The 26,347-nt window shown below is 42.4% G+C and overlaps 1 protein-coding gene across 2 annotated transcripts in view; it reads right to left on the reverse strand.

Moving 5' to 3' along the window:
* Window positions 1-26,347, reverse strand: part of SLC39A11 (solute carrier family 39 member 11) — a 358,016-nt gene that overhangs the window by 132,412 nt on the left and 199,257 nt on the right. For both annotated transcript variants that reach the window (XM_081938779.1, XM_081938778.1), the window contains exon 6: window positions 5,887-6,057. In XM_081938779.1, coding sequence (XP_081794905.1) covers window positions 5,887-6,057 — 171 coding nt within the window. The remainder of the gene's footprint in view (window positions 1-5,886; window positions 6,058-26,347) is intronic.

Here is a 26,347-nt window from a genome sequence, read left to right on the forward strand (position 1 = left end):
ACAAACTGATCTTCCAGTTAGCAAACACTTTAAAGATGTATGCATTTTAACCTGGTTTACTTGTTCAAGAGATCTGTAAATGTATGCTTGGTCTGTGCATGTAGCCCTGTGAGTTTAAGGAAGCCCAAGCATTTTAGCCATATACAGCATGGAATTCAATAGCATTTTTAATTACACTGGACTTTAATTATTAAAAAGCCTTGACTCGTGAGAACAGAAGCTTGCACTGAAAGGCAAAGCAAAGCAAGAACATTGCTGGGATGGGGTTTAAAGCACAGGATGAAGCACATTATTACGGTATTTCATTGAACTGAAACATACATGCTGAAGGTGCTGTTCTCACACACTGCTAGCAACTTTATGGGGAGTGGGGGGGAGAGACATTAACGCCACGACCTTTAAATGTAAGGAGATCATTCTGGGGCCTCTATAATTATCTGAAGGTAGCTTTGTCCTGAACAAGGAAGATTAAAAAGGTCAGGCAGGCCTTTTCAAGACCTCACTCTAGCAACAGTGAGATTATTGCAGTTGACCTATTGTGAAAAGGGGATTGTCTTCTCTTTACAGAAGTTCCCTATTTTTGTCTTGAGTGGCAGTAAAAAAAAATAGCTCTGACAAAGTAGCAGGGTAGCATTCAGAAAGATGTACCATTCTCACTCCATCCTTATTTGAAATGACGTTTGACAGTTTGCAAAAAGGATGAAGTCCAATTAGAGTTGCCAGCTCTAACAAATTAACCTTTATGAGGTAAAAACCAAGGTGCCCCCATAAAATAAATCTGCTTTTGGATTTTATTCTGTGCCTGAGTTCTAAAAAGGAAAACACACTTCCTCTTAAAGTTATTAACAACACCATGCCATTAGTAAGAATAAGGTACAAGCAGCTACTTCACAATCAGAATTCTGCAGGTTTGTCTTTGACATGTTATCACAACTCCAAGCCAAAATAAGTACAATATGAACAACTATCAGAAGCAGAACAGGGTGATGGTACAACAGTGGAACTGCATCCAATAAAGATGCTGAGGAATGGTAAGGAAGCCATGATGTTATTAATTCCCCCTTGATAGCTGGGGAATTCTGGGAGTTGAAGTCCACAGGTCTTGAAGTTGCCAAGGTTAGCAAGTCAGGAGAAGAAACATTAATATCCATATTAAAACATGTAACCCATAGTATTTTATCCATTTAGGAAACAACTTTTGTCAAGAGTATTATTTGATCTCCATGCTTAGTCTTTGACCTGCCGAAGTGGTAGGAGAATGATAATGGCCTTCTACTTTTTGCTCACAAGAGAGCAAAAGCTTTCTGGAACAGAAGAACCGACAATGTGTAAATATATTGATCTTCTTATATTATAGCATTTTTCTTATCTTGGTGCCTTATTGTGTCCAAAATGATATCTTTGCCTTTTAGATTTGAAGATTTTCTACTAATTAGAACTTACCTTGGAAGTTCTAACTGATATTTCCCTTAAAGTTTAGTTCTTATTTTCCTTATTTTAAAGCAGACTTTCCCAGATATGTTTGAAGAAAACTTTCTGATATTTTTGATGAACAGTTTTTCATTTTGCTATATAGCTTACACATAAGTCAGAAGATATTATGCTTATTATTAAATTGAATTACTGCTCCCATCTGTTGATGCTTGATTGGGATTTTAAGAGCTAAAAATATGGATCATGTTAAAAGTCAGCTTCCAGGGAGAAACCTGTTGTGGATTTCCCAGATCGCCAAAATGAAACAAACAGAAATAGCATCCAGAGAAATACGAAGTTCCTAAACTGTACACCACTTAATATTATAGATACATAGAGTTGTGGTGGCACAGTGGTTAGAATGCAGAATTTTAGGCTCCATGCAGTATTGCCAGGAGTTCAATCCTGACCGGCTCAAGGTTGACTCAGCCTTCCATTCTTCCAAGGTTGGTAAAATGAGGACCCAGATTGTTGGGGGCAATATGCTACTCTGTAAACTGCTTAAAGAGGGATGTAAAACACTATAAAGTGATATACAAGTCTAAGTGCTATTGCTATTGCTACATGAATTTCCTTGAACCATAAAAGCAGCTTAATATTAAACACAAATATGCTTCTAATTAATATACATCACTTGGGTGCTGCAAATCGTAATATATAGAAATCAAGAGCAAATTTGTTTAGTAGATAAGGACAGATAATTTGTTCACCAAATTTGATATTTAAGTTCAGGGTTTTGGGGGAAATTTCAATTGCTACAAGCTCTAAAATAAAGGGCAGAGCCAACAGCAAAAAATGGAGATGCTGTTATAAATTTTCCTCCTTGCTATCTGCTTTTTATCCAATATACCTTTCTTTCAACGTAGAACATAGAAATAATTCCTATGTTATAAGGTAATCTTATCTATAAACAGCAACACCCAAATTCAACTTCTTTTATAACTTTTTTCTATGGTTTAATGTGTCAAGATAGAAGACATATATGGTATATAATGCAAGCTCATTCCCTTCCTATGTTACACGGAGCAAGAAATCTTCCATAGACTTTCAATTACATTTATGTAAAGGAATAAATGGCTGAAAGAACTTGATCAGTGGAATGCCTTCCAAAAGGAAGTAAGATAAAGAATTTCCTGTTGATCGTATCACGTAGCAATCTACCCTTCAAGTTGAAACTACAGCTTTAACTTCACGCTACACCAGATTCTCATTACCTTTTACACCAGAGAGTGAGTAGGGGATAAACATGTCATTCCACTTCTGCAGTTTTCTTCAAGAAAGTGAAAGTTAACTGAGCCTATGACTCTTGCTATGCCATTCCAAAGCTCAGTCCCACTTGATTTGAGAAGTTTCTTGCAAGCTTATTAGCTTCAATTCAGAAAATGCCCCTTGGACATTGGTTCATACAGTACATCTTGGTTGTGTGGTTTTGAGAAAAGTCATCAAGTTACTTTTTCCAGTTTGCATAAGGGAAGTTGTATTTTGTAAAAAAATTCCCTTTTTTATTCAAAAAGGACATTAATTAATTAATTCATTCATTCAGTTAGTTAGTTAGTTATGGCCACTCACTCCAAACAGACTCTGGGCAATTTACAAAATCTAATGCAGTGTTACAACAATAAAAAATATAAATAAAACAAGACAACCTAAACTAAAACAGCTACTATAACAAAAGCAATAACAACCTGCCTGTCAACACATTAATCCCCAAAGGCAGGTTTTACGGGATGTTTGACATTTCAGGAAAGTGGATGCCATCAGTATCTCTGTTTCAGAGGGTGGGACCATGTCAGAATAGGCATGCTTCTTAAGTCACACAAGTTGACAATGTGTAACAGAAGGGAGTGCAGGGCACCCACTCTGCCCACATGTTCTGGGCAGGCAAATACACTGGGATAGAGGTAATCGCTCACATAACCAGGTCCTATCCAATGAAGGCTTTAGAGATTTCAACCAGCACGTTGATTGGCACCCAGAAGCCAACTAGTAGGCAATGCAGCTCACATAGCAGAGGTGACACATGTGTACAACAAGGAGTGCTCATTATTAGTTGTGACACCACAATTTGAAAGATCTGTACCTTCTAGATAGTCTTCAAAGGCAGACCCATATAGAATGCAGTTTGGTTTAGATATAAGACCAAAGGAAATAAGCAGTTTTAAGGGTAGTTATCTATCTGTCAGGGTAATGATTTAATAGCTCACAGCTGCTGTAATGCTCTCATACTGTAATGCTATAATGATGATGCAATGAGGAGAATGAATCAGCAAGGTTTGGGGGCTGATATCACTTTAAAAGTCCCTGTAATAATAAGAGGCCCTATTGGGGTGTATCTCTCTCTCAGTGGGTGGTTCCATTCTTGAAGTCTGACTAAAAGTACATGTATGTATGCTTTGTGGATAAAAACCACTATTTAAATACAAACCTGTGTTTACTGTATTTGCTCCTGGGTTGTCTCACATAGTCACACTGTGTGCACTCTGACAGTATCTAAAGCCATTTTGCCTAGCACACATTTTTAATTGCCTGAATATTAGCCAAATTCTCTAAAATATTTAAATGAATGGGAATGTGATGTTCAAATAATTCATCAATCTATTTATTTAAAATTCTTTACAATTATTTTGTCTACTTATCTGACTTTGGCTGAAGAAGGCTACAATGAACATCAATTTCTTTGCTGCAATCAAAATCAGTGGCAAATTGATTTCTTTAAATTACAATATATTTCAAGAGAATGTTTGGGTGACTTTGGTTGAACCAAAAAAATGCTAATGAGGTTCAGCCCTGGTTAGTATTTTGATGGGAGAAATCTTAAGAGTCCTATGCTTGACAGGGAAGTTGAAAAAGCATATGGGAAGGAGGTAATGGCAAAGTATGTCTCCTATAATTGTTGGTGCAAAGATGTAGGAAATCATCATATAGGCCCGTAATGGCGAACCTATGGCACACGTGCCACAGGTGGCACGCAGAGCCATATTTGCCAGCATGGCAGCCCTCAGCAGCCCTTGTTTCTGAACTTCCAGTTGGCCCATTGGGCCTGTTTTCACCCTCCCCAGGCTCCGGAGTATTTCCTGAAGCCTAGGAAGGGCAAAAACTTTTTCGCCTTCCCCAGGCTTCAGGAAAGCCTCCGGAGCCTGGGGAGTGTAAAAATCATACACACACCCCATGCAGGGGTCACTTGCACATGCACGGGGGACGGCGCTCGCACATGCGCACAATAGCACACACACACACACACGCACAGTTTGGCACACCTTTAGAAAAAGCCATCACTGGCATAGGAGATATATTTGTTCATTAGTTCAATTGCTGTAATTTTTCTAATTTCATATCATTTATTTCAATAACTATTGATAAAGTAAACTATGAGAATTAATAATAATAATAATAATACTTTATTTACAGTCACAGACCAAAACACGACCACTACAAAAGAGACACAGCAGCCAGTCACCAAAAGCCCAACTAAGGGAGGTTACAGCGCTCTCCTCTAATGGTCACAGCTCTCAAGAAAAATCTGGAAACCTGAGAGGTGATGTATGAGGAGACATCCCCAAGGCAATGCACAAACAAATCACAGCCATCAGGACCAGAAGGGACGATTTCAGGAAGAGACAGTAACCTAGATCTGTCCGCGCTATACATAGGGCAAAATAGAAGGACATGCTCCGCTGTCTCAACCTCGGCTCTGTCACAAGGGCACAGCTGCTTATTAATCGGGAGCCTCTTGAAACGGCCATCTAGAAGTGCTGAAGGCAAGACATTGAAGCGAGCTAGGGAAAAAGCTCTTCTATACTTGGGAATGGTTAGGGTATAAAAATAGGAAGCCATCCTCAATCCATAGTTATTAACTTGGTTGAGAGTCAGGGGGGAGCAAGTTTTATTGGCTCTGGCTCGTAGATATTGTAAATCAATGTCCACAAGCCGTTGGACTATCCTACTATGAGAATTGTACTTGTAAAGAACAAATTTGAAGCAGCTAACAAAGAGACTGATATCTCTTGTTGTATCCACCACAATGGGGTTTTCATATTTTTAACATTGAATAGTGGGTTCTATAATACATCCTTTAGATAAAGTCCCCTTATGTTGAGCTCAACTACTGGTAACTACATAAACCTCTTTTTTCCTTTTTCTTTTTTTTTTTTGTCATTAAGAATTACGGTACATTCAATTCAGAGTAAACTTAGAAGGCCATTCATCATTCCTGCTTAACAGAGACATAATTGTAATGCCAACATCACTCCTTGTACCAAACCTATTAGCAGTCACTTTATTAACTTTACTTATCAAATCTGAAAAGCACCTGGAGTATTACTAGGATGCTCCTTAAGACCATAATGAAAACCCTACTTATGGTATTTTCAAGTCTGAGAATTAGAGACACCAAAAGAGCAAAATAGGGCTTACCAGGAATGTTGTGTATTGTTATTGCAAAAATCAACAACATGATCCTCCTCCAACTGCTGCTTGCTGGAACAGGAGCGTTGTCTTTGAGTGTGTGGGACACTGCAGGAAGATCTGGCTGACTATGTCCAGCACCTTTCCTCCTTTGATATGGTTCCCCATTTTCACCTTTGTCTAGAGTAAAAATAAAAAAGTTTACAAAACTTTAGGTTGCTGTTAGAAATGCTTAAAATAAATAAATAAAGAAAAGTCACAAAGATGTTGATAAGCACATGGAGTTTAACCTGAATATAAACCAGCTTTCCCTAATATGGTACCATCCACATGTGTTGGGAAATTGATCTAGAATTAGGGAAACTGCAATTTATCACACGCAGAAGGCACTCATTGGGTGGGGGTGGGGGGAAGGACCTGAAATGAAATATTTAATTAGAGGTTAAAAACCTACAAAATATTGTAGAAATGCAATAATATATAAATAAAATCATGTTATCCAACCAAACAAGACAGACACAGACTTCAATGGATAGTTAGAACTACAGAAAAAACAGTTGCTATCAGCCTGCCTTCCATTCAGGACCTGTATACTGCATAAGCCAGAAAGAGGGCTATGAAAATGTCTACAGACCCCTCACATCCTGGACATAAACTGTTTCAACTTCTTCCATCAAGATGGATGCTATAGGGCCGTGGTGGCGAACCTATGGCACGCGTGCCACAAGTGGCACGCGGAGCCATTTGTCAAGGCACGCGAGGCTCTGCCCTGTCAGCTGGCCAGCTGAGTTCACCTTTTTAAAAGCTATTTTTCGCCTTCCCCAGGCTCCAGAGGCTTTATAGGAGCCTGGGGAGGGCGAAAAGAGCCTCCCCCGCCCCCCCCGGAGGCTTCAGGGACCGTCCCTGAAGCCTTCGGAACGCTTAAAACCACCCTCCGAGCAAACCGGAAGTGACTTCCGGGTTGCTCGGAGCGTCATTTTAAGCGTTCCAAAGGCTTCAGGGACCGTCTGGACGGCTGAGGGAGGGGGGACTCTATGGCCTTCCTGCCATGTGTCCCGCACAGGAATCCGTCCCCTCGGGGCTTTGCGCGGGCGTCGCAAGGATTAAGCCGAAAGGGGGGGGGGACGGGGAAAGCGAAAGGGGCTTTGTTGTCCTCCTTCTCCTTCTCCTCCTTTCCCCCTCCGGCTCGAACACGGCGCCAGGGCCTGGCAGGCAGCAAATGAATCGGAGCCTGCCGACTGGAGGAAGAGGGTGAGAGGCGGGTCCTGTGAACAGCGGTAGCAGCGTCGGCAATAGTCGCAACTCCGCGGCGGGCCGCCCCGGCTGGGAGACAAAGGAGGGGAAAAGCGGCAGGCAGCTGAGTTGCGACTATTGAGCGTGGCGCGGCGGCGCCTAAGGCTGGGATCGAGGCGGCTGCGCGGCCTGCCTGGCGTGGCGCAGGTAGAGGAGGAGGAGGAGGAGGAGGCGAGGGCGGCGCGACTTCCGGGTTGCTCGGATGGTCGTTTTAAGAGCTCTGAAGGCTTCAGGGAAGCCTCGGGACGGTCCCTGAACAGGCAGGAGACGTGCGTCTCGATCGCCCGGGCTCGGATCGCCTCTGCCATGCGGCGCCTCAGGCCCGGCGTCCTTGTACCGCTCCGCCCAGCCTCTGCGCACTCGCCAGCCGCCTCGATCCCTTGCGCCGCTCCGCCCTGGCGGCGGCAGCAATGTGAAGGCCGGGCGAGCGCGCACTCGCCAGCCACCTCGATCCCTTGCGCCACTCCGCCCAGCCTCTGCGCGCTTGCCCGGCCTTTACATCGCTGCCGCCGCCACCAAGACGGGCTCGGCCGAAGGGAAGTCCGTCAGGCTTCGGCCGAGCCCGTCCCGCCGGCGGCGGCAGCGATGTGAAGGCCGGGCGAGCGCGCAGAGGCTGGGCGGAGGGGCGCAAGGGATCGAGGCGGCTGGGGAGTGCTCTGGCGAGTGCGCTGGCGAGTGCGCAGAGGCTGGGCGGAGCGGTACAAGGACGCCAGGCCCGAGGCACCACGCGGCAGAGGCGATCCGAGCCCGGGCGATCGAGACGCACGTCTCGTGCCTGTTCAGGGACCGTCCCGAGGCTTCCCTGAAGCCTTTAGAGCTCTTAAAACGACCATCCGAGCAACCCGGAAGTCACTTCCGGGTTGCTCGAAGGGTGGTTTTAAGTGTTCCGAATGCTTCCGGGAAGCCTCCGGACGTTCCCTGAAGCCTCCGGAGGGCCTCCGGGGGCCGGGGGAGGCTCTTTTTGCCCTCCCCAGGCTCCTATAAAGCCTCTGGAGCCTGGGAAGGGTGAAAAATGCATGCAAAAATGGGCGCGTTGTGCGCACATGCGCACTGGGGGTCGCGTTGCATTATGGGTGCGGCACGCCCGCACACAACCCCCCCGCACTCCCCCCACTTATGGCACGCGAGCCAAAAAAGGTTCGCCATCGCTGCTATAGGGCATTGCATGCCAAAACAACCAGACACAAGGACAGTTTTCCCTCTATGCCATCATTCTGCTAAACAACTAATTCCCACAATACTGTGGGCAGTATTACTATTATCCTTCTTGTCTTTTCTGTTACCTATTCCTTATCTTCTTATGATTATAATTTTGTTGCTTATATCTTAGGATTTATATTAATTGTTTTATTTAGTATCCTAGTATGATTTATTTTGATTGATTATTTAGTATTCAATGATCATCACTGAGTACTGTATCTTATCATTTATGATGAATGTATTTTATGATTATAATAATGATTTATCACTTGTTGCTTCTATGTACACTGAGAGATGATGCACCAGAGACAAATTCCTTGTGTGTCCATGAGTCTGAGTGAACAAGTAACCAACCCTATTTCAGGAGTAACTTGAGATGAGTGCTTATTGCTTTTTGCTACATTATTGTAAGGGTCCATAGATGTTTTATTATCAGGAATGCAACCTACCATGGGCAAAAAAGGTCTAAAATCAAGTAAATTGTGCTACTAACATTTTACACCATGATCTTAAAAGAATATTAGCATAAAGAACTTCGCACCTTATGCACAAGAGGTATTTCCCAATAGAGTAGAATTACAATCTGAAAGCAGCAAATGAGCAGAGGAGAAGAAAGAGTCCAGGATGAAAAGAATGTATATGAGCATGTAATCATACAATCATTGCTACACTAAAGGATAGAGTGCTCATTGGATAACTCTTTTAAAAAAACATTATTACATTCTACCTATTCTTCTCTTTTCTTTCTGACAGAGCTGTCTTGAAAAGGTCTCTCTGATTTAAAAGCCAGTACGAGCAAAGCAAGTGTAAATTAAGGCTCTAGGAAAAGGGCAAAACATCCAGCATTTTGAAGTACAATATCAGATTCTTTCCACTGATTGGTACAACTTAGAAAATTCTAACATGTTAAAATAACAAAGGCAGATGTGCCTGAAATTTACATAGGCAACAGCTGTACTCTGATTACAATTATCTGACATTTTAAATGCATATTGACTTTCTTTACCCAACCAGCTTAAAGTCTCCAGGCAAACTAATATGTTTCAGAAGTCATTTGAAGACACTTCTCAATTAATGTCAGTTGCTTCCCATGCCATTTCAAAGCATTTTAATGCTAATGTTCAAGTTGCACATAACTTGGCCCCTGAAACTCTGTAGCACATTAAACGTTGGCTTAGGAACTGAGAAGAGGAAGCCAACAGGTAAAAACAAAAACAACAGGCAATCTTGCATCCTGCCATTTGAAACAACAGTTTTGAAAGAGAAGGAGAGAACTGGGACAGTATAAAAACATTCAATGGTACTGTAGAAAATCTGGTCTGACACCACTGTCAGTGCAGCTTGTTCAAACAAGTATTAAATAATAAAAAGGAAACAAAAGCCTGCACCTAAACACATTAAAATAAACAGGCCTTCCAAACAGATGTTTTCACCCTGTAAAAAATTCTAATATCTCATAATGGTTTGGCAAACATATGAGGAGCACAACAAAACTGAGTGAATCTAGTCAACTTATTGCTGTTGCAATGATACAAATTCAGATTCAGCGGTAGCCTACAGATCCATTGCATTTGGATACAGGGATGGTAAAAGCTATGGTGAAAGCTGGCTGAGGAATTCTCAGGAGGAATTGAAGTCCACAAGTCTTAAAGTTACCACATCCCTGGTATGTGACATGGGGAGGGAATGAGAAAATAAAAATTCTGCCCCCAATACATTGGGGGAGAAAAGTCAGGAAATCACAGACCAGCTATGTCCTTACCCCATTCAGGGCATCACTCCCCTCCCAAAGCCTTGTAACTTCTGGTCCACCAAACATTTAGTCCTAGAGGTAAACAGTACTGCAGTTGACACAAAAAATATGTTTTATATGCAAACTAGTGGTGATCTACTGGTTCTTACCGGTTTGGGCGAACTGATAGTGGCAGCTGCTAGAGGCTTCACCCACCCACCCACCCTCCCTGACATAATGCATGACCTTCTGCGCATGCGCAGAAGGCGGTAAGCATGTGCAAAAGGTGGTGCATGAGAGTGGAGTGAGCGCATGCGCGAGCGCGCTCATATTTGCAAACTGATAGCGAAGGTAAGTGAAACCCACCACTGATCCAAACTCTGACTCATAAAAACTATAAGAAAAAAATGAATAAAAATAAGATTATGAATAAAATCCTCTTTGTATTTTGAAAAATAAAATATATATAATTTTTAAAAAGAATTTAAAAACTTGAGTTTTTCATTAAAACCCCTTTAATATCAGGCAAGGAAGGATAAACTCTCTCACAAAACCCCTTATGACTACATGTATACAACCATGTGTATTTTTTTAACAGAGCTCATTCAAATAGCTAAATCTAACACTTTCTCCAAGAAAACCTCTTTTAACAATTCACCAGACAGAATGACAAGGATACTGTTGTTCGTAAAATGAAGAACAAAATAAGAAACATGTTCCAGATTAAGTAAATATCTTAACCATCAGTAACTAAACATCTTAGTTATTTTATAATACAGCACATTAAAATATAATCTGAATAAAATCATATATACAACAATCAAATAAAAGGTAGGCTCTGTGAGCTGTAATAAGTTTAGTTCATTGATTGATTGAACTACAAAATGGAAGTACCATAGAAAAAAAGGCAGCAGTAGGGCAATCATTCATAATCTAAACAATATATTAAAACCAAGCCAGGAGCCTGTGAAATTGGAAACATACAAAAGTGATGCTAATGTAGGCACTCGTTGAGGCCCTTTGGACAGGGAATTCCATAAATGGGGTGTCACTTGTAGAAGCCTGCCTCTCTTCCTTTGGAGGGACTTGGAAAAGACCAGGTTGGGAGGGGGGATATGTATGTGTTAGCCACACAAGTTAGTCCAGAAAGGAAGTACACTCAGCAGAACTAATTCTACTTTAGAATTACTATAGTTTACATTAACAGAATCTTGCTAGTCAGAATATATATTTCTCCTTGGCCTTCTTTATTGCTCGAGGGCCTGTTCTGAGATGTTTGCCATGTCTAGATTCCTTCTGCAGGCTAAGCTGCCTGCAATGGAATGCATGGATGATCTTGAGAGAGGAGGGGAAGAGATGCCGCCTAGGGAACAATCAGACAAGAGACTGGAGCTCCCGTTGCTTTAATAGTCAGACAGAGAAATTTAGGAAGCCCCCCCGCCGCCGCCACCACCACTAATGGATTAAGTAGTTAAATATGACAGCAGGACGTTTGTGCCTTCAAACTTTGCAAGGTTCTGTTAATATAGCTTTTCAATAAAGAAGAATTAATTCATCTAATCCTGTTTCCTGTCTGGAAAGGCTGATAGGACCAACAGGGCATGACCAGAGGTGGGTTGCTCCCAGTTCGGTCCAGAGTGGTCAAACCAGTAGTAGCAGTGGTGGGAAGCTCCACCCACCCACCTGGATGCTTCTTTGCATGCGCAGAAGAGTTGCGTGTGCCCGAACCGGTAGTAAAAAAATTGGCAACCCACCACTGGTCATCACTCAGCTGATGTCAAGCCCAAGAACAACCTGTGGAGTTACTTCTGAGTAGTTCCTTTATTGTTGCTAACCTACAAAAAGAATCTTGCCCGAATAAACCAATTATCTGCAATAATTGTAGACATACTCCGAGAACTGCTAGGGATAGTCCACCTTTGTTCTCTTCCTGTCTACCAGACATCCCAAGCTCCACTATCCCTTTGCCCTCTAGGAAAAAGGCCCTCCCTTCTGAAACTCACTACATTCTGCACAAATGGACAGATGTGTTACCCCAAAACAGTATCTGCATCTTGTGTGGATTGAGTCTCAGATTATCAGCCTTCATCCAATCTATTACCCTAGTTCAGCCCTAGTTCAGAATGCCGACCATCTCATAAGTTTTAGATGAAAAGGAAAATTTGAGCTTTGTGTCCTCTGCATATTGATATGGGACTTCAATCTAGATCTCTGAATGGCCTCTCCCAGCTATTTCATGTAGGTGTTAAAAAGCATAGGGGATAATATGGAGACTGAGGGATTCCATAACCCAATCCCAATTAAGTACCACCTGCTAGCAAAAGCCACCCAAGTAGGAATAGAATCGCCATAGTACAGTGTCCCCACACACCAACTTTGACAGCCAGTTCAGGAAGACAGCATGCTCAACCAGCATTTAAAGCAACTGAGAGGTCTAGGAGGACCAACATTATCTTGCCTTTTTACCAGCACTACCATGGACGATTAAGGCAAACTCTGCTCCACAGCCAGATCTAGAAATCTGTTTCATCCTGTAGAGCCAGGAGTTGATCAGTATGCAAACTGGGGATCCTGGAGTTTTATCTGGCATGCAACCTGAAAAATCCTGTTAACTTATTTATACATTTTTGCTGTATTTGTTATTTTTGAGGAATCCTCTCCTGTACAAGTAGCACTTGCTTGCTAGAGTTACATGTTATTCTACTGAGTAATTGTCCTTATAGACCGAAGTCATACAGATTGCTGCAAGCCTTACTGGATCATTCTGACATGCTCTGAGTGGGAAAAGAATTAATTATCTGCCTTGCATCCAAAGAAATTTATCACATCCTAGCCAAGAGATAGGCAATTAATCATCTGAAATATTTGTGTCAGCGCCATCGGCTGCCCTGTTTCTTACATTAACTTTTAAGAAGAAGAAAAAACCCACAGTGGCTTTTCTATAGCCTGGCACAGTTCCATTTCACTGTTGACATCAAGCTGTGCCATCACGATTTAAACATTAATGCTATGTAGCATAGGAGCAACTCTAGAAAACCAAAACAGTCCCAACAAAAAGAAATTATGTTAGGATACAGAAACCACCCCGACCTTTCTCCAGATAAACATTGTCTGCAAATCATTTTCTGCATTACAGCAACCAGAACAGATAGGCAAATCAGTGATGATGATTCAGAAAGCTATGTGCTAACCACACAGCAAGGTACTGCTTCCCACAAGCATACTTCCTTTGGCATAACACAGCTGTCAATAGGGCTGCACTCTGGTTGTCTAAGAATTCCCAGCTGTGTGTTCCTTTATCTTCCATCACAGTGGCTCTTCACCACACTGGCACACCGAACTTTTTAATATGTTAATCTTGTTTCCTAGGCTGGAAGGCTGAGCAGGCCAAGATTATTCAATAGTGCGTATAAGTGCCAAGTAATAATTCAGAGCACCTTTGGAAATGAGGGAACTGAAGGGAGGGAAATGGGGGAGCTCATTCTCCAAGGGGCTCTTACGTTACTCTATTACAGCAAAAAGAGTACACCTCAGGCAGCACTTTAAAGGGCTATGCCATTTATTATCATATAAGCTTTGATACACTATCACACCCCTCGCCACATTGTGGAAAATAATCCTGAGAATGAAGTATATTTAAAATAATTGATGGGTAAATTAATTGTCATATAATATATGTATGTGTCATATAATATATGTGAGTACATGCATAATTTTGTATTTATCTATTTATCTTGTCATGTTTAAGTCTATATTAGAGGTAGAGATCCTTTGAGAGCTGTATGCAACGTAATTTCATTTTAATGTATGACGATTAGTGTGCATTCAAAGTGATAATAAAGTTATTCTAAGTTGTCTAAGTATTACCCATCAATCAGATAAAGAGGAACTGTATAAGGCAATCATTATTTAATGACAGTGACCATTGTTGGCTATGATCTAGCTCAGTGGTGGGTTGCAAGGGGTATGCCCCGGTATGGGCATACCAGTGCCTGCCCAGAGCACTGGGTACCGTTCTGGTATGGTGCTCCGGAGGGCCTACCTGCCCACTGTCTTTACCTGTCTTGAAACTCTTTGGCACTTCCGTGCACAACACGTACAACGCCTGTGTGACACTCCACCGAGCAGCTGAAGCATCGCGGAGGCTCGTGGAGGTGTCGCTGGAGGATAGGACGCATGCGTGTGCGCACACGCTACACGCGTTCATGTGGAGGACACTGGGCCGGTCGCAACGAGATCCGGAACCCATCACTGATATAACTATTCCTGTATTGATTATGAAGTCATTGTTGACTCCTAGTGGCCACAGATCTCCCCCCCCCCCATGTTGATCATGTATTAGGTGATAATAAATAACATATGTGGTATGTTATAAAGCTAGGTTTCTGTTTAATCCATGGCAGAGGTTAATAAATTCTGCCCTAGATGGAATTATTGTGCTCAAGGATAGCCCTACTGAGGTCAGCATCTTTAGCCCAGAACCACAATTGATGGTTGTAATATCAGAGCATTAGCACTCTTCACTCTTGTGAAGACAGATTTATGGGCCCAGGCAGTTATCAAACACAAGCAATCAAACATAGACATGTCAGAAAGCTACCAGTTTTATTTCTTTGGAAACTGTACATCGCCTGATGACATGATAAGAAAACTGAGATAGTCTAAAAAGACATGTAGCCCTAAAAGGTCTGAGTAAAGACATGTTTTGACTTTTGCATTTACTGTAATAAGAAACGGGCTTGCTTTTATGCTCCATAAAATAGGGAGATTATGCAATAGCCATGGTCCCTTTGCCTTTGCACCAGAGGGAACTTCGCATGTCATGGAAATTTAATAGCATAGTAGAGAGATCTAAATTTGGCCTAGTAAATTGTTTTTCCATCGATAAACTAAGAGCTTATCCACATTCCAACTTGTTTGTCATCTTTATTTATTTATTTATTTATTGGATTTCTAGACCGCCCCCTCTCCCAAATAGGGACTCGGGGCGGTGTACAGTCAATGCAGATAAAAATACAATCATAAAACAATTAAATACATTTGGATGGAGGAGATAGGCTGTACAAGAAATAAATATATTCTAAAACCCTAAAAACATCCCCAATTAAAAACCCAAACCCAATTAAAATAAATCCCCGGGAGGTAAAACTAAGAAAGTGCCAGGCCAGCTGATTGAAATAGGTGAGTCTTTAACTTTTGACGGAAGGAACGGAGGTCGGTGGTGGTTCGAATGTCGGGGGGGAGGTCATTCCAGAGGGTTGGGCCCATCACAGAGAAGGACCTACTCCTAGGTGTCGCCCGCTGACACTGCCTAGCGGACGGCACCAGGAGGAGTCCCTCCCTGTGTGAGCGAATAGGTCGCAGGGACGTGTGTGGTAGGATGCGATCCTGCAGATATCTAGGTCCTATGCCATGGAGCGCTTTAAAGATGGTGATCAATACCTTGAAACGCACCCGAAAGGCCACAGGTAGCCAGTGCAGCTCGCGCAGGAGCGGTGTTACGTGGGAGTAACGTGTACTCCCCATGATAACCCGCGCGGCTGCGTTCTGAATTAGCTGCAGTCTCCGGATGCGTCCCAAGGGAAGCCCCATGTAGAGGGCATTGCAGTAGTCCAGGCGAGACGTCACCAGCGCATGAGTGACCGTGCGCAGGGCACTCCTGTCCAGTAGGGGGCGCAATTGGCGCACCAGGCGAACCTGGTGGAACGCCCCCCTTGCCACGGCTGCCACATGGTCTGTAAACCAGCTGAAAATGAAGATGGTTTAAGAAATCCTGGGATTAAGCACTTTCCTCCACTTTGGGCACAGTGATGGTGAATCAGTGGTGAGTTTCAATTTATTTCACTACCGGTTCGCTCTTGCGCGCTTTTGCAGAAGCATCCGGGTGGGTGGGCAGAACCTCCTGCCACCGCCACTACCAGTTTGCCCGATCCAGGACGAACCCGCAGAAAGCCCCTCTGTGGTGAATGCTCTGTTTAAGATATGGTTAACAAGGCCCCAATTAGTAGTTTCACCTCCTTCTTTCCTCTATCATCCATGTCAGGGCCTGCTTTCCTTGATGTGGGCATCTCTTTTTCAGGATGGAAAGGAAGAAAATAGCTTTACATTTTTACTTTTTTTCAGTTGGGCTGGAAGAGGAAACTTGGAAGCAGTCCTGTCAATTTCAGCCAGTTATTTTTTTTAAAAAGAAGCAATGAAATGACCAGTATTTCACCATTCCACTAGTCAATTTGTTAAAAAAGAAACATATAACCAAAAGATGCAATTTGATAATGATTGAGGCCTACCTGCCAGAGCATACGCTATTCAGCTGGCACAAAAGCATTTGTATAGGAGGGGTTTGAAGCACAAGAGGGAGACCAGATGATCTTGTTTGCATCATCAGGGGGAAAATATTTTTTTGATACAAATCTAGCATCTCAGAAGGAAATTTCCTTTCTAATTCTCTAGGGAATGTGCTGAGGAAGACAAAATTTGTTCCTGTCCTCTTGAAACAGCAGGTGGCCTATCCTGATGCTGAGGTAAATTAGTTTAGTCAGCTATAAGACTAAAAAGATATCCATTCCTTTGGACACAGTACTTTCATTTGCTCAATATATTCACATTCCAGATTTCATAGAACCAAGCTTCAGTTCTCAAATGATAGGCTCATAACTGCTTCCTAACCAAGCACCAAATCCTAAAGCAGTGCTTTCCAAACTTTTTCTTGCAATATCAAAAACTGCTTTTTTGGAAAGTCTAATCCAACTCCAAGGACTAGTCCTAAGTGCCTTCCTTCAACACCATTCAGGGGTGAAATGCCATCGGTTCGGACCAGTTCGCCCAAACCAGTAGTAAAAATGCTACTGGTTCACTTGAACCGGTAGTAAAAAAATGAAACCAGTTCGGGCGAACTGGTTTTTCCAACGATCAGCTGTGATGCACGATTTATATTAGCTAGAAAGCAGGATTTCCTGCTTTCTAGGTAATCTAAATTGCATGGCACAGCGGATTCCCCCCTGCTGTTCCCTCCCCTCGCTGTTCCCCCCATGCGCGCTCACATTGCTACAGAACTGATAGCAAAAGTGAGTGGATTTCACCGCCGACACCACTGTAATGTCAAAGGATTGCTGAACAAATGGTCAAAACTTGAGGACTGCCTGTATTATGAAAACAATATCACTGAATATATTTATGTCATTTCAACAAATTACTAATGGTAATTTCAACTATTTTCATCTTAACAGTAATACTTTGGGATATTTTCAAATATATTTTAGTACATATGGCAATCTTTAAGTCAATGTAAATGTTCTGGTTGTAAGGAGTAAAGAATTTATGTGTCCCTACCCAATGATAAACCACTTTTAATTATTTTTTAGTAATTTACCCAGTTTTAGGAAGCAGGAACTAACGATTCTCAGTCTTGTGCAAACATATCACTACCGCTTGGTTTCAAGATCACGTCATGCTGAGTAAAAACTCCATTAATTAATGGGAAGTGCAGGATAAATAACAACTTTAAACCACTGGGGTTCTAAAAGTTATTTGCATACTATTAACAGCAATGGGCAATTAACATGACTTCATTCATTCATTTTCTATGTGTTAAAGAGCCAGGGCCCGAGGCTGATGCTCTGCAATGCAAGGTCCGCTGTGCCCACCAGGCTACCGTGCATTTCATCAGCCGCGGGCCCTGGGAAAGGGTGGTGGGGTGGCGGTAATTATACGGGAGAGTCTGGAACCGAGGGAGTTCACTGTGCCACAGAGATCTGGGTGTGAATCCCTTGGTGTGAAATGGGGCCCAGGGAGGCAGTTGGGCTTGCTGATTGTATACTTGGCTCCTCGCTATACATCAGCGGCCCTGCCTGAGCTCCTCGAGCTGATCGCAGAGACAGCGGTGGATACCCCCAAACTTGTGGTTATGGGGGATTTCAACCTGCTGTCGACGGGTGAAGCATCTGAGGCAGCTCGGGAGTTCATGGCTTCCATGACAGCCATGGACCTGACCCAATTAATTCAGGGCCCCACACACGAGGGTGGTCACACACTGGACCTTATTTTTGTCCCTGGACAGTGGACGAGTGATCTGGGAATAGGGGATTTGGTTATCACACCCCTGTCATGGTCAGATCACTCATCTCTCCGGCTCGACTTCCCTGGCGTTACCCCCCCACCGCGGGGAGGCGGAACCTGATTGTCCCAGATGGTTCCGCCCCAGGCGACTGATGGAACCGGATAGGTTCCAGACGGAGCTTGGGCCACTTCCTGTAGCCCTGACCCGCTCCTGGACAGAGGACCTGGTAGCCGCATGGAATAGGGCGGCTGCTGGGGCCTTGGATCGGGTAGCGCCTTTGCGGCCTCTCCTGCGGCAACGAACCACCCTGGCCCCTTGGTTTACCGAGGAGCTGAGGGTGATGAAACGCCACAAGAGACGCCTAGAAAGCAGGTGGAGGTCCTCACGCTCCGAATCTGACCGAACACAGGTAAGAGCCTATCTACGGACCTACCTTGTGGCACTGAGAGCGGCCAAACATAGACACTGTGCCGCTCTTATTGTGTCCGCAGATAACTGCCCTGCCGCCCTGTTTCGGGTGACCCGCTCACTCCTATCACAGAGGCCGCGGGAAGCCCCTTTGCAGGGGAGAGCAGAGGAGTTTGGGGAATATCTGCAGGACAAAATCACTCAGATACGGAATGGATGGGCCCCCTTCAGTGGACCAGGGGAGACGTCGGATGCAAATCTTGAGGCACCACGCTGGGAGGAGTTTGACTGTTGCCCCCGAGGATTTGGACAGGTTATGTGGGCGACTGCGAGCCACTACATGTTTATTGGACCCGTGTCCCTCCTGGCTTGTACTGGCATCCTGGGAGGTTACACGAGACTGGCTCCTGGGTCTTGTGAACGCTTCATTGGAGGAGGGGTCCTTACCGACCGCCTTGAAAGAGGCGGTGGTGAGGCCCCTACTCAAGAAGCCTTCCCTGGACCCGGTGGAGCTAGCTAATTATCGTCCCGTCTCCAACCTTCCCTTTTTAGCGAAGGTTGTAGAGAGTGTGGTGGCGCAACAGTTCCCACGTCACCTGGAGGAAACCGACTATCTAGACCCGCGTCAGTCCGGCTTCCGGCCCGGTCACAGCATGGAGACGGCCTTGGTTGTGTTGGTGGATGATCTCTGGAGGGCCAGAGATAGGGGCTGTTCCTCTATCCTGGTCCTATTAGACCTATCAGCGGCCTTCGATACCATCGACCATGGTATCCTATTGCGCTGGCTGGAGGGGATGGGAGTAGGGGGCACCGTTTTGCGGTGGTTCTGCTCCTACCTCTCCGACCGGACGCAATGTGTGTTGGCAGGGGAGCAGAGGTCGACCCTGAGGCCGCTCATTTGTGGGGTGCCGCAGGGGTCGGTCCTCTCGCCCCTCCTGTTCAACACATACATGAAGCCGCTGGGTGAGATCATCCGTGGTTTTGGGGTTGGATACCACCTGTACGCTGATGACACACAGCTGTACATCTCCACCCCAAACCACCCCAACGAGGCCGTCGAAATGATGTCCCGGTGCTTGGAAGCCGTTCGGGTCTGGATGGGAGACAACAGACTCAGGCTCAACCCCTCCAAGACGGAGTGGCTGTGGCTACCGGCGGCCCGGTTCAACCAGTGGACCCCATCGCTGGCCATAGGGGGTGAACAACTGCCCCCCGTGGAGCGGGCGCGCAATTTGGGCGTCCTCCTCGATGCCCGGCTGTCGATGGATGACCATGTGGCAGCCGTGGCGAGGGGGGCGTTCCACCAGGTTCGCCAATTGCGCCCCCTATTGGACCGGGACGCCCTACGCACAGTCACTCATGCGCTGGTGACGTCTCGCCTGGACTACTGCAACGCTCTCTACATGGGGCTCCCCTTGAGATGCACCCGAAGACTACAGCTAGTTCAGAATGCGGCCGCGCGGGCTATCATGGGGAGGACCAGGTACTCCCATATAACACCACTCCTGCGCGAGCTGCACTGGCTGCCTGTGGTTTTTCGGGTGCGTTTCAAGTTATTGGTTACCATCTTCAAAGCGCTTCATGGCACGGGACCTAGTTACCTGCGGGATTGCATCTCACCTCATACATCCCTGCGACCAATCCGCTCCCACAGGGAGGGACTCCTCCGGGTGCCGTCAACTAAGCAGTGTCAACGGGCAGCGCCCAGGAGTAGAGCCTTCTCTGTGATGGGCCCAACCCTCTGGAATGACCTCCCCCCCAATATTAGAATTACTACCGACCTCCGCTCCTTCCGACAGAAACTGAAGACCCACCTGTTCCAATTAGCTGGCCTGGCTGATTTATAGTCCCACCTTCAACCTCCTGGCAAACACCTTATTTTGGGGTAATTTTTAAGGGTAATTTTAATTTATATTTGAATTTTAATCTATTGTACAGTGTATAACCTACCTCCTCTGTCTATTTATGTATATCTACCTATATTTTTGTATTTACATTGTTTTAATATGTCTGTACACCGCCCCGAGTCCTGTTTAGGAAAGGGTGCGGTCTATAAATTAAAGATCATTATTATTATTATTATTATTATTATTATTATTATTATTATTATTATTATTATTATTATTATTATTGATTCTTCTTTAGCTGAGCCATTAGCACCAAATCTAGCTGAGAAAATGGCCTCTGGCTCATCTCTTCTACAAGACTTTGACAGTGAGACAACAAAAGCACACTAGAAGCCTATCAACTGTGATCAGGATGGCATGCCACAAGTCATTTAAAACCTTCAGAAAAGAAATCTTAAGAGATGGAATTGGCAGAGATAACAAATCTGTTTTAATTACAGAGAACAACTTATCCAGTCCCCCCTCCCCCATAGAAAATAGCTTCTGGATTTTATGCTTGAAACAGAAAAAAATGATCATTTGATTTTAGGTTTGATTATTAGAATAACTGGTTCTTATTGTATTTATCAGAAATGTAAAGCAAAGGTTGAGACTGTAATGGTTCTTTGTATTCTATTGCACCAAAAAGAGTTGAAAGCCACTGCTATTTTTTCTTTTCTTCTTACTTTACAATTCTTTCCTCTCTTCCCTCTGATCTTTATTTCCATTTGTATATTTCCATTTGTATTTTATATTATAATAAACTCCACTGATTTTTTTAATTCTTCAAGAAAGATCTTGATTTATTCCAGTTCCAGTTCCAAACGCATTTATTTTGTAAACATGCATGTTTGTGAGGGTTTGCTACAAGACATATCTAATTATAATCAAATATTATAATTTTAATTAATATAATTAAAATAAATTTAAAAATCCACTTTTATCACCAAGCTGCGGTATCAAAAAAAATTCTGCTTTTGCAAATGATAATACAGATGGTTAACACAAAAGCATCAAGAAAATTCTGAGGTAATTTGCTGGCAATTTGCTAAATGACAAGTATGCAATTTTATGTCCAATTGGCATACACATGCAACATTTACTGTTAAAATCTTTCCTTGCTCCTTGTTTACTTTTACACGGAAAACTCCTTCAATATTTCAGTTATCAGATAGAAGGCAGGTAGAGTTTGATATACAGTATATATATATCTATGTTCAGGTAGTAAGAGCACATAATAGAAAACTAGGCTGTAATCCTATACACTTATAGTTCATAGGGAGAAATTCCACAGAAATGAAACTCATGAATTCCAGGCCCGATGCATCATGCGCTGGCCACGCCCATGCCCGGTTAGCAAAGGGGAAAAAAACTCACAAACATCATGCAATAACACCATGACAACACAAGTTTGATACCCCTGCTCTAGAATATAGTTTCAACGAATGACAAGTAAAAGCAATGATGGGCCATAGTGGTTTGAAATTAAGATAAAGCCTGCCATTAAAAAAACCATCAGTTACAATGCAAATATATTTATTTGTAACTTTTCATAACTATGGTATTTATTTCTGGAGCCTGACCTGTAACGACAGTCTATAATCAGTTTGATTAGAGAAATGGATTATTTAAAAGAGTAAACAATCTACCAATATTTATTATTGTCAAAAATGTTAACTACCTATTAAAATGTGACCTAAAAGTAAATATATATTTTCACACTAATGCTGAGATAAAAGTTCTTGAAAACCCTTGAAATTAAGGTCTTTGAGATGTGACAAAATATTTTATGTAGACCTAGCTGTAAATTCCACTTTACATTGATTGGGGGAGAAAAAAAGAAAACCCATGGGATGGCTCTTAAAGTAAGACCTTCTGACAGTCCCGTCATCAAAGAAGGCAAAAGAAGATTTATGCTTAAAGAGAAATTATTATTTCTATTACATTTTCTGTTAATATCTGCAATAAATATTTCAGGGTACATTGAAACTGATGCATAGCATAGGCATTCCAGATATTTCAACTTCATAGCAATAAATAATATGGCACCCCAGAGAAAATGTACTGAGTTTTAGTGCTCTACCAGTTTTAAACCAATCCAAAGTGAAAGCTTCCAAAGCTTTCACCAGTTTTAAACCAATCCAAAGTGAAAGCTTCATTCCAAATTCTACTTCTGCTCAGAAGAGATTCAGATAACTTTCTATAGTAAGTCTGAAAAATATTTCAAGAAGTCCTTATAGTATTATATTCTGTATTCTTCTTGCTCAAGTAGCATTTCAGAAAAAGTATATTGTCACAACCCATGTTAAACTACAAACCATGGTTACAATGTTTAGATCCATACAAGCCAATCTAAATTGAAACAAACCAGTGGGATTCAATTTTTGTTTTACTACTGGTTCTATGGGTAAGGCTTCGTGGGCATAGCATGGCTTGGTGGGCGAGGCTTGGTGGGTGTGGCAGCGGAAGGATACTGTAAAATCTCCATTCCCATCCCACTCCAGGGGAAGGTTACTGCAAAATCCCCATTCCCTCCCGATCAGCTGGGACTCAGCAGGCAGAGAATAGATGGGGGCAGGGCCAGTCAGAGGTGGTATTTACCGGTTCTCCAGAACTGGTCAGAACCTGCTGAATACTACCTCTGAAACAAACATATTGTAGCTTAATGTGAATCCAATCACAGTTAGTTTGTGCCAACTGATTCTGTATGTCCAGATTGAGCATTCTGTATTTAAACTGAGATTCTTCATACATGCTGTAAGCAGAAAAATTGTGAAACAATAGTTGAGTAATAATCTAAGATTTCCCCCAAGAAGGTTTCTTGATATAAGATTATTGACTGAGCCACATATTAAGTTGCTGAATATATAGAAAAGTTGAACTGTGGGACAGTGGAAAAAAGTTGAACATTTCTCACTTTATTCTAGCATAAATACAGAATTATTAAATATTTCTCTATTTCATTTAGACAGTTATCCAAGCTTTTACAGTCGTCACTTTACTTTGGAAGCCCATAGTATTTACTTCTTTGCCCTGAGATTTGTTCAATATATTCAATTTTTTAAAGTTAGCTCTACATCCTTCCATTATGTTCAGTCTATAAGGAAAATCCTGCTTCATTTAAAATGGAGAAAGGAGAAAATTATTTCTAGTATTATTTCTAGTATATGTCATGCAGGTACTCAAAACCCCTCTTGAGTTACTGAAAAGCAGTCTCTGGAGAAGCGACAAATGTTTTAAACATCACACAGTGTTCCAACCCCAACCGCAAAGCAGAGATCATTAGTAATAACTATCAGAATTTTGCTGTGAAACTGTCTAATTTTATTTTACTTTACATTATTATTATTTGAATCCCACCTTTATTATTTTTACAAATAACTCAAAGCAGCAAATATATCTATCGCATCTTTCTCCTCCCATTTTCCCCAGAACAACAACCTCATGAGGTAACTTGGGCCAAGAGAGCGCGACTGGCCCAAAGTCACCCAGCTAACTTTTATGGCTAAGGCAGGACTAAAACTCCGGTTTTCTAGCCTGGTGCCTTTACCACCAGTCCAAACTGGCAGAACTGTATCATATGGTAAACACACATACTCAAGCAAACATATACACGACTAAGTCCCACTTGGAATTGATTTATGTTACAAAAAACTAAATACAAAATTGAGGTGTAGCAGATGTAATCAGCATTTTTAGAATAGCTCTAAATTTAAATAGGAAAAATAGGGAATGATATTGCCCATCTGTCAGCATCCTTTCTCAGGCCAGCTGCTAACACTTCCCTTCTTTTAAATACAGCCCATTGCCTATATTTCTATCCATTATTTTCTGCCATTGCATAATCCTGAGATGTGGAACGGTTTGTCTGCAGTTAAGAATCTATTTTATCAGGCTAACTAACCCTTAAATAAGATCCAGCCTTATTGTCAGCTGCCTTCTGCTGACAATTACCTGTCACCTCAAGTATCTTTTACACGTGGTTCATTTCTCTATCTTGTGGAAGAGATCATGCACAGTGGCAATAACTTTAAATAACACATCGTGTTTCTTCCAGGCTGGACTAGTGAACTTGAATGCCCCCCTTTTATAAATCAAAGATAGATTGTTTTAAAAACTGAAACCGGTTTCCTTTGTTATCATATGTGTCTCTCATAACAGAAACGTATTCCCACCAACTAGAAATCTCAAAAGAACATTTAGCCAGGACAGTCAGAGATACTCAAAAGATATTGTGAGATGACCCAAAAAAGGATGAACAAAAAGAAAAGCCCAATGCCTGGCCTTATCAAACTATGATTGCTAAGTCTATCTGAAAGGAACTCCTGAAATAGCTTGCCCAATTAAAAAAAAAACAAGGGAGGCATGCCAGGACAAAAAAATAATAATCTAATATTAACTGAAGTAGTAACTCCTAATTAGAATCAATTGCCTGTAAAATAAGATCATTTACAAAATAGCTGATCTCCATCCATCCATCCATCCATCCATCCATCCATCCATCTATCTATCTATCTATCTATCTATCTGTCTATCTATCTATCTACAAACCATTCTCTGTGTCAACATGCACTACTCACGCTAAAGTACATAGGAATACACACTTTGCCCTCCCTCCTTCCTGCAAAAACCAGCAAAAACCGAAAAAGGGAGGAAGGGGAAGGAGGCAAAAGGCTTGGAGATGGGTTAGAGGGAAGTGCATGGGAGAGACAATCCTGGATAGAAATGAGATGAGTTGAAGATGGAACTGGAAAGAAGGAGAAAGCTCTACTTAAGGGTTATGAAAAGGGTTGAATTCCTCAATCAAGCAGGATCTCAAAGCAGGGACAATTCTCAAACACTTATCAGCAGAGATGTTGCTAACTATTTACTACCCTTGCTCATTCCTTTTCAAATACTTCTATTCTTAACAGCAAACCTGAGGTGATCCTCCCTCAAAAACTGGAACAAATTTGTAAGGAAAAAAAATACATCTGCAATACTTTGGGATTGCAGCATAAAGTCATGGGCTACTGGTCCTGTTGGTTTGAAACATACAAAATGGACAATAACTTCCATCATTACTGCTTGTCCAAAATTCAAATGCTCTTCTTGATTACACTGCTAGCATTTTGAATTTCTCAAGGATGAATGTTATAGAGCCTACGTGTATCAGAATAGCCAAAATATAACATTGAAAAGAGAAATCTACCCCCAATCTGTCTTCTTTGTCTACCTTTAAATTGCTCTTTTTTTTGACACAGCAACAGATTTTAAAGCAGACTGAAAAGAAGTTCTTAATATATTAAACAATATGGATTTCTAGGCAGTTTTCTTTCTTTTTTGCTTCATACTGTATTTGTAGCTACTATAATACTAATACCAAACCACATGATTTAGTAATACTTACAAAAGCTCAAACATATTATTTAAACTTTTGCTCTTGGCTTTATTATGTTGTTGTTTTTACTGTTACTTCTTTGGGTGAAGTATCCCACCATTCCATTGCCCTTTTGAAGAGGGCAAAGAAGCTTACCTGGGGTAGAAGGTGGTATAATTGTCTCTTGTGAAAAATACCTATCTGCCATTATAGGTGAGTGATTGCCTAGAAAAGACCTTTAATTTAGCAAACTTTAAGAATATCAGCTTTCCTCTTTCACTATAGTCTGCAAGGAAAAAATAACCAAGTTCCAAGATATCTGGGAATACTGTAAGCATACAACAGTATCACTGATTATTTTTAAGAATGTTCACACTACCAGCAATTGTGTGGTACTCCTTGACTTATGCCAGGGGTGTCCAAACATGGGAACTTTAAGACTTGTGGACTTCAACTCCCAGAATTCCCCAGCCAGCTGGCTGGGGAATTCTGGGAGTTGAAGTCCACAAGTCTTAAAATTCCCAAGTTTGGACACC

The sequence above is a fragment of the Natrix helvetica genome (genome assembly GCF_964273705.1).
Source record: "Natrix helvetica genome assembly, chromosome: 1".
Classification (NCBI taxonomy): domain Eukaryota; kingdom Metazoa; phylum Chordata; class Lepidosauria; order Squamata; family Natricidae; genus Natrix; species Natrix helvetica.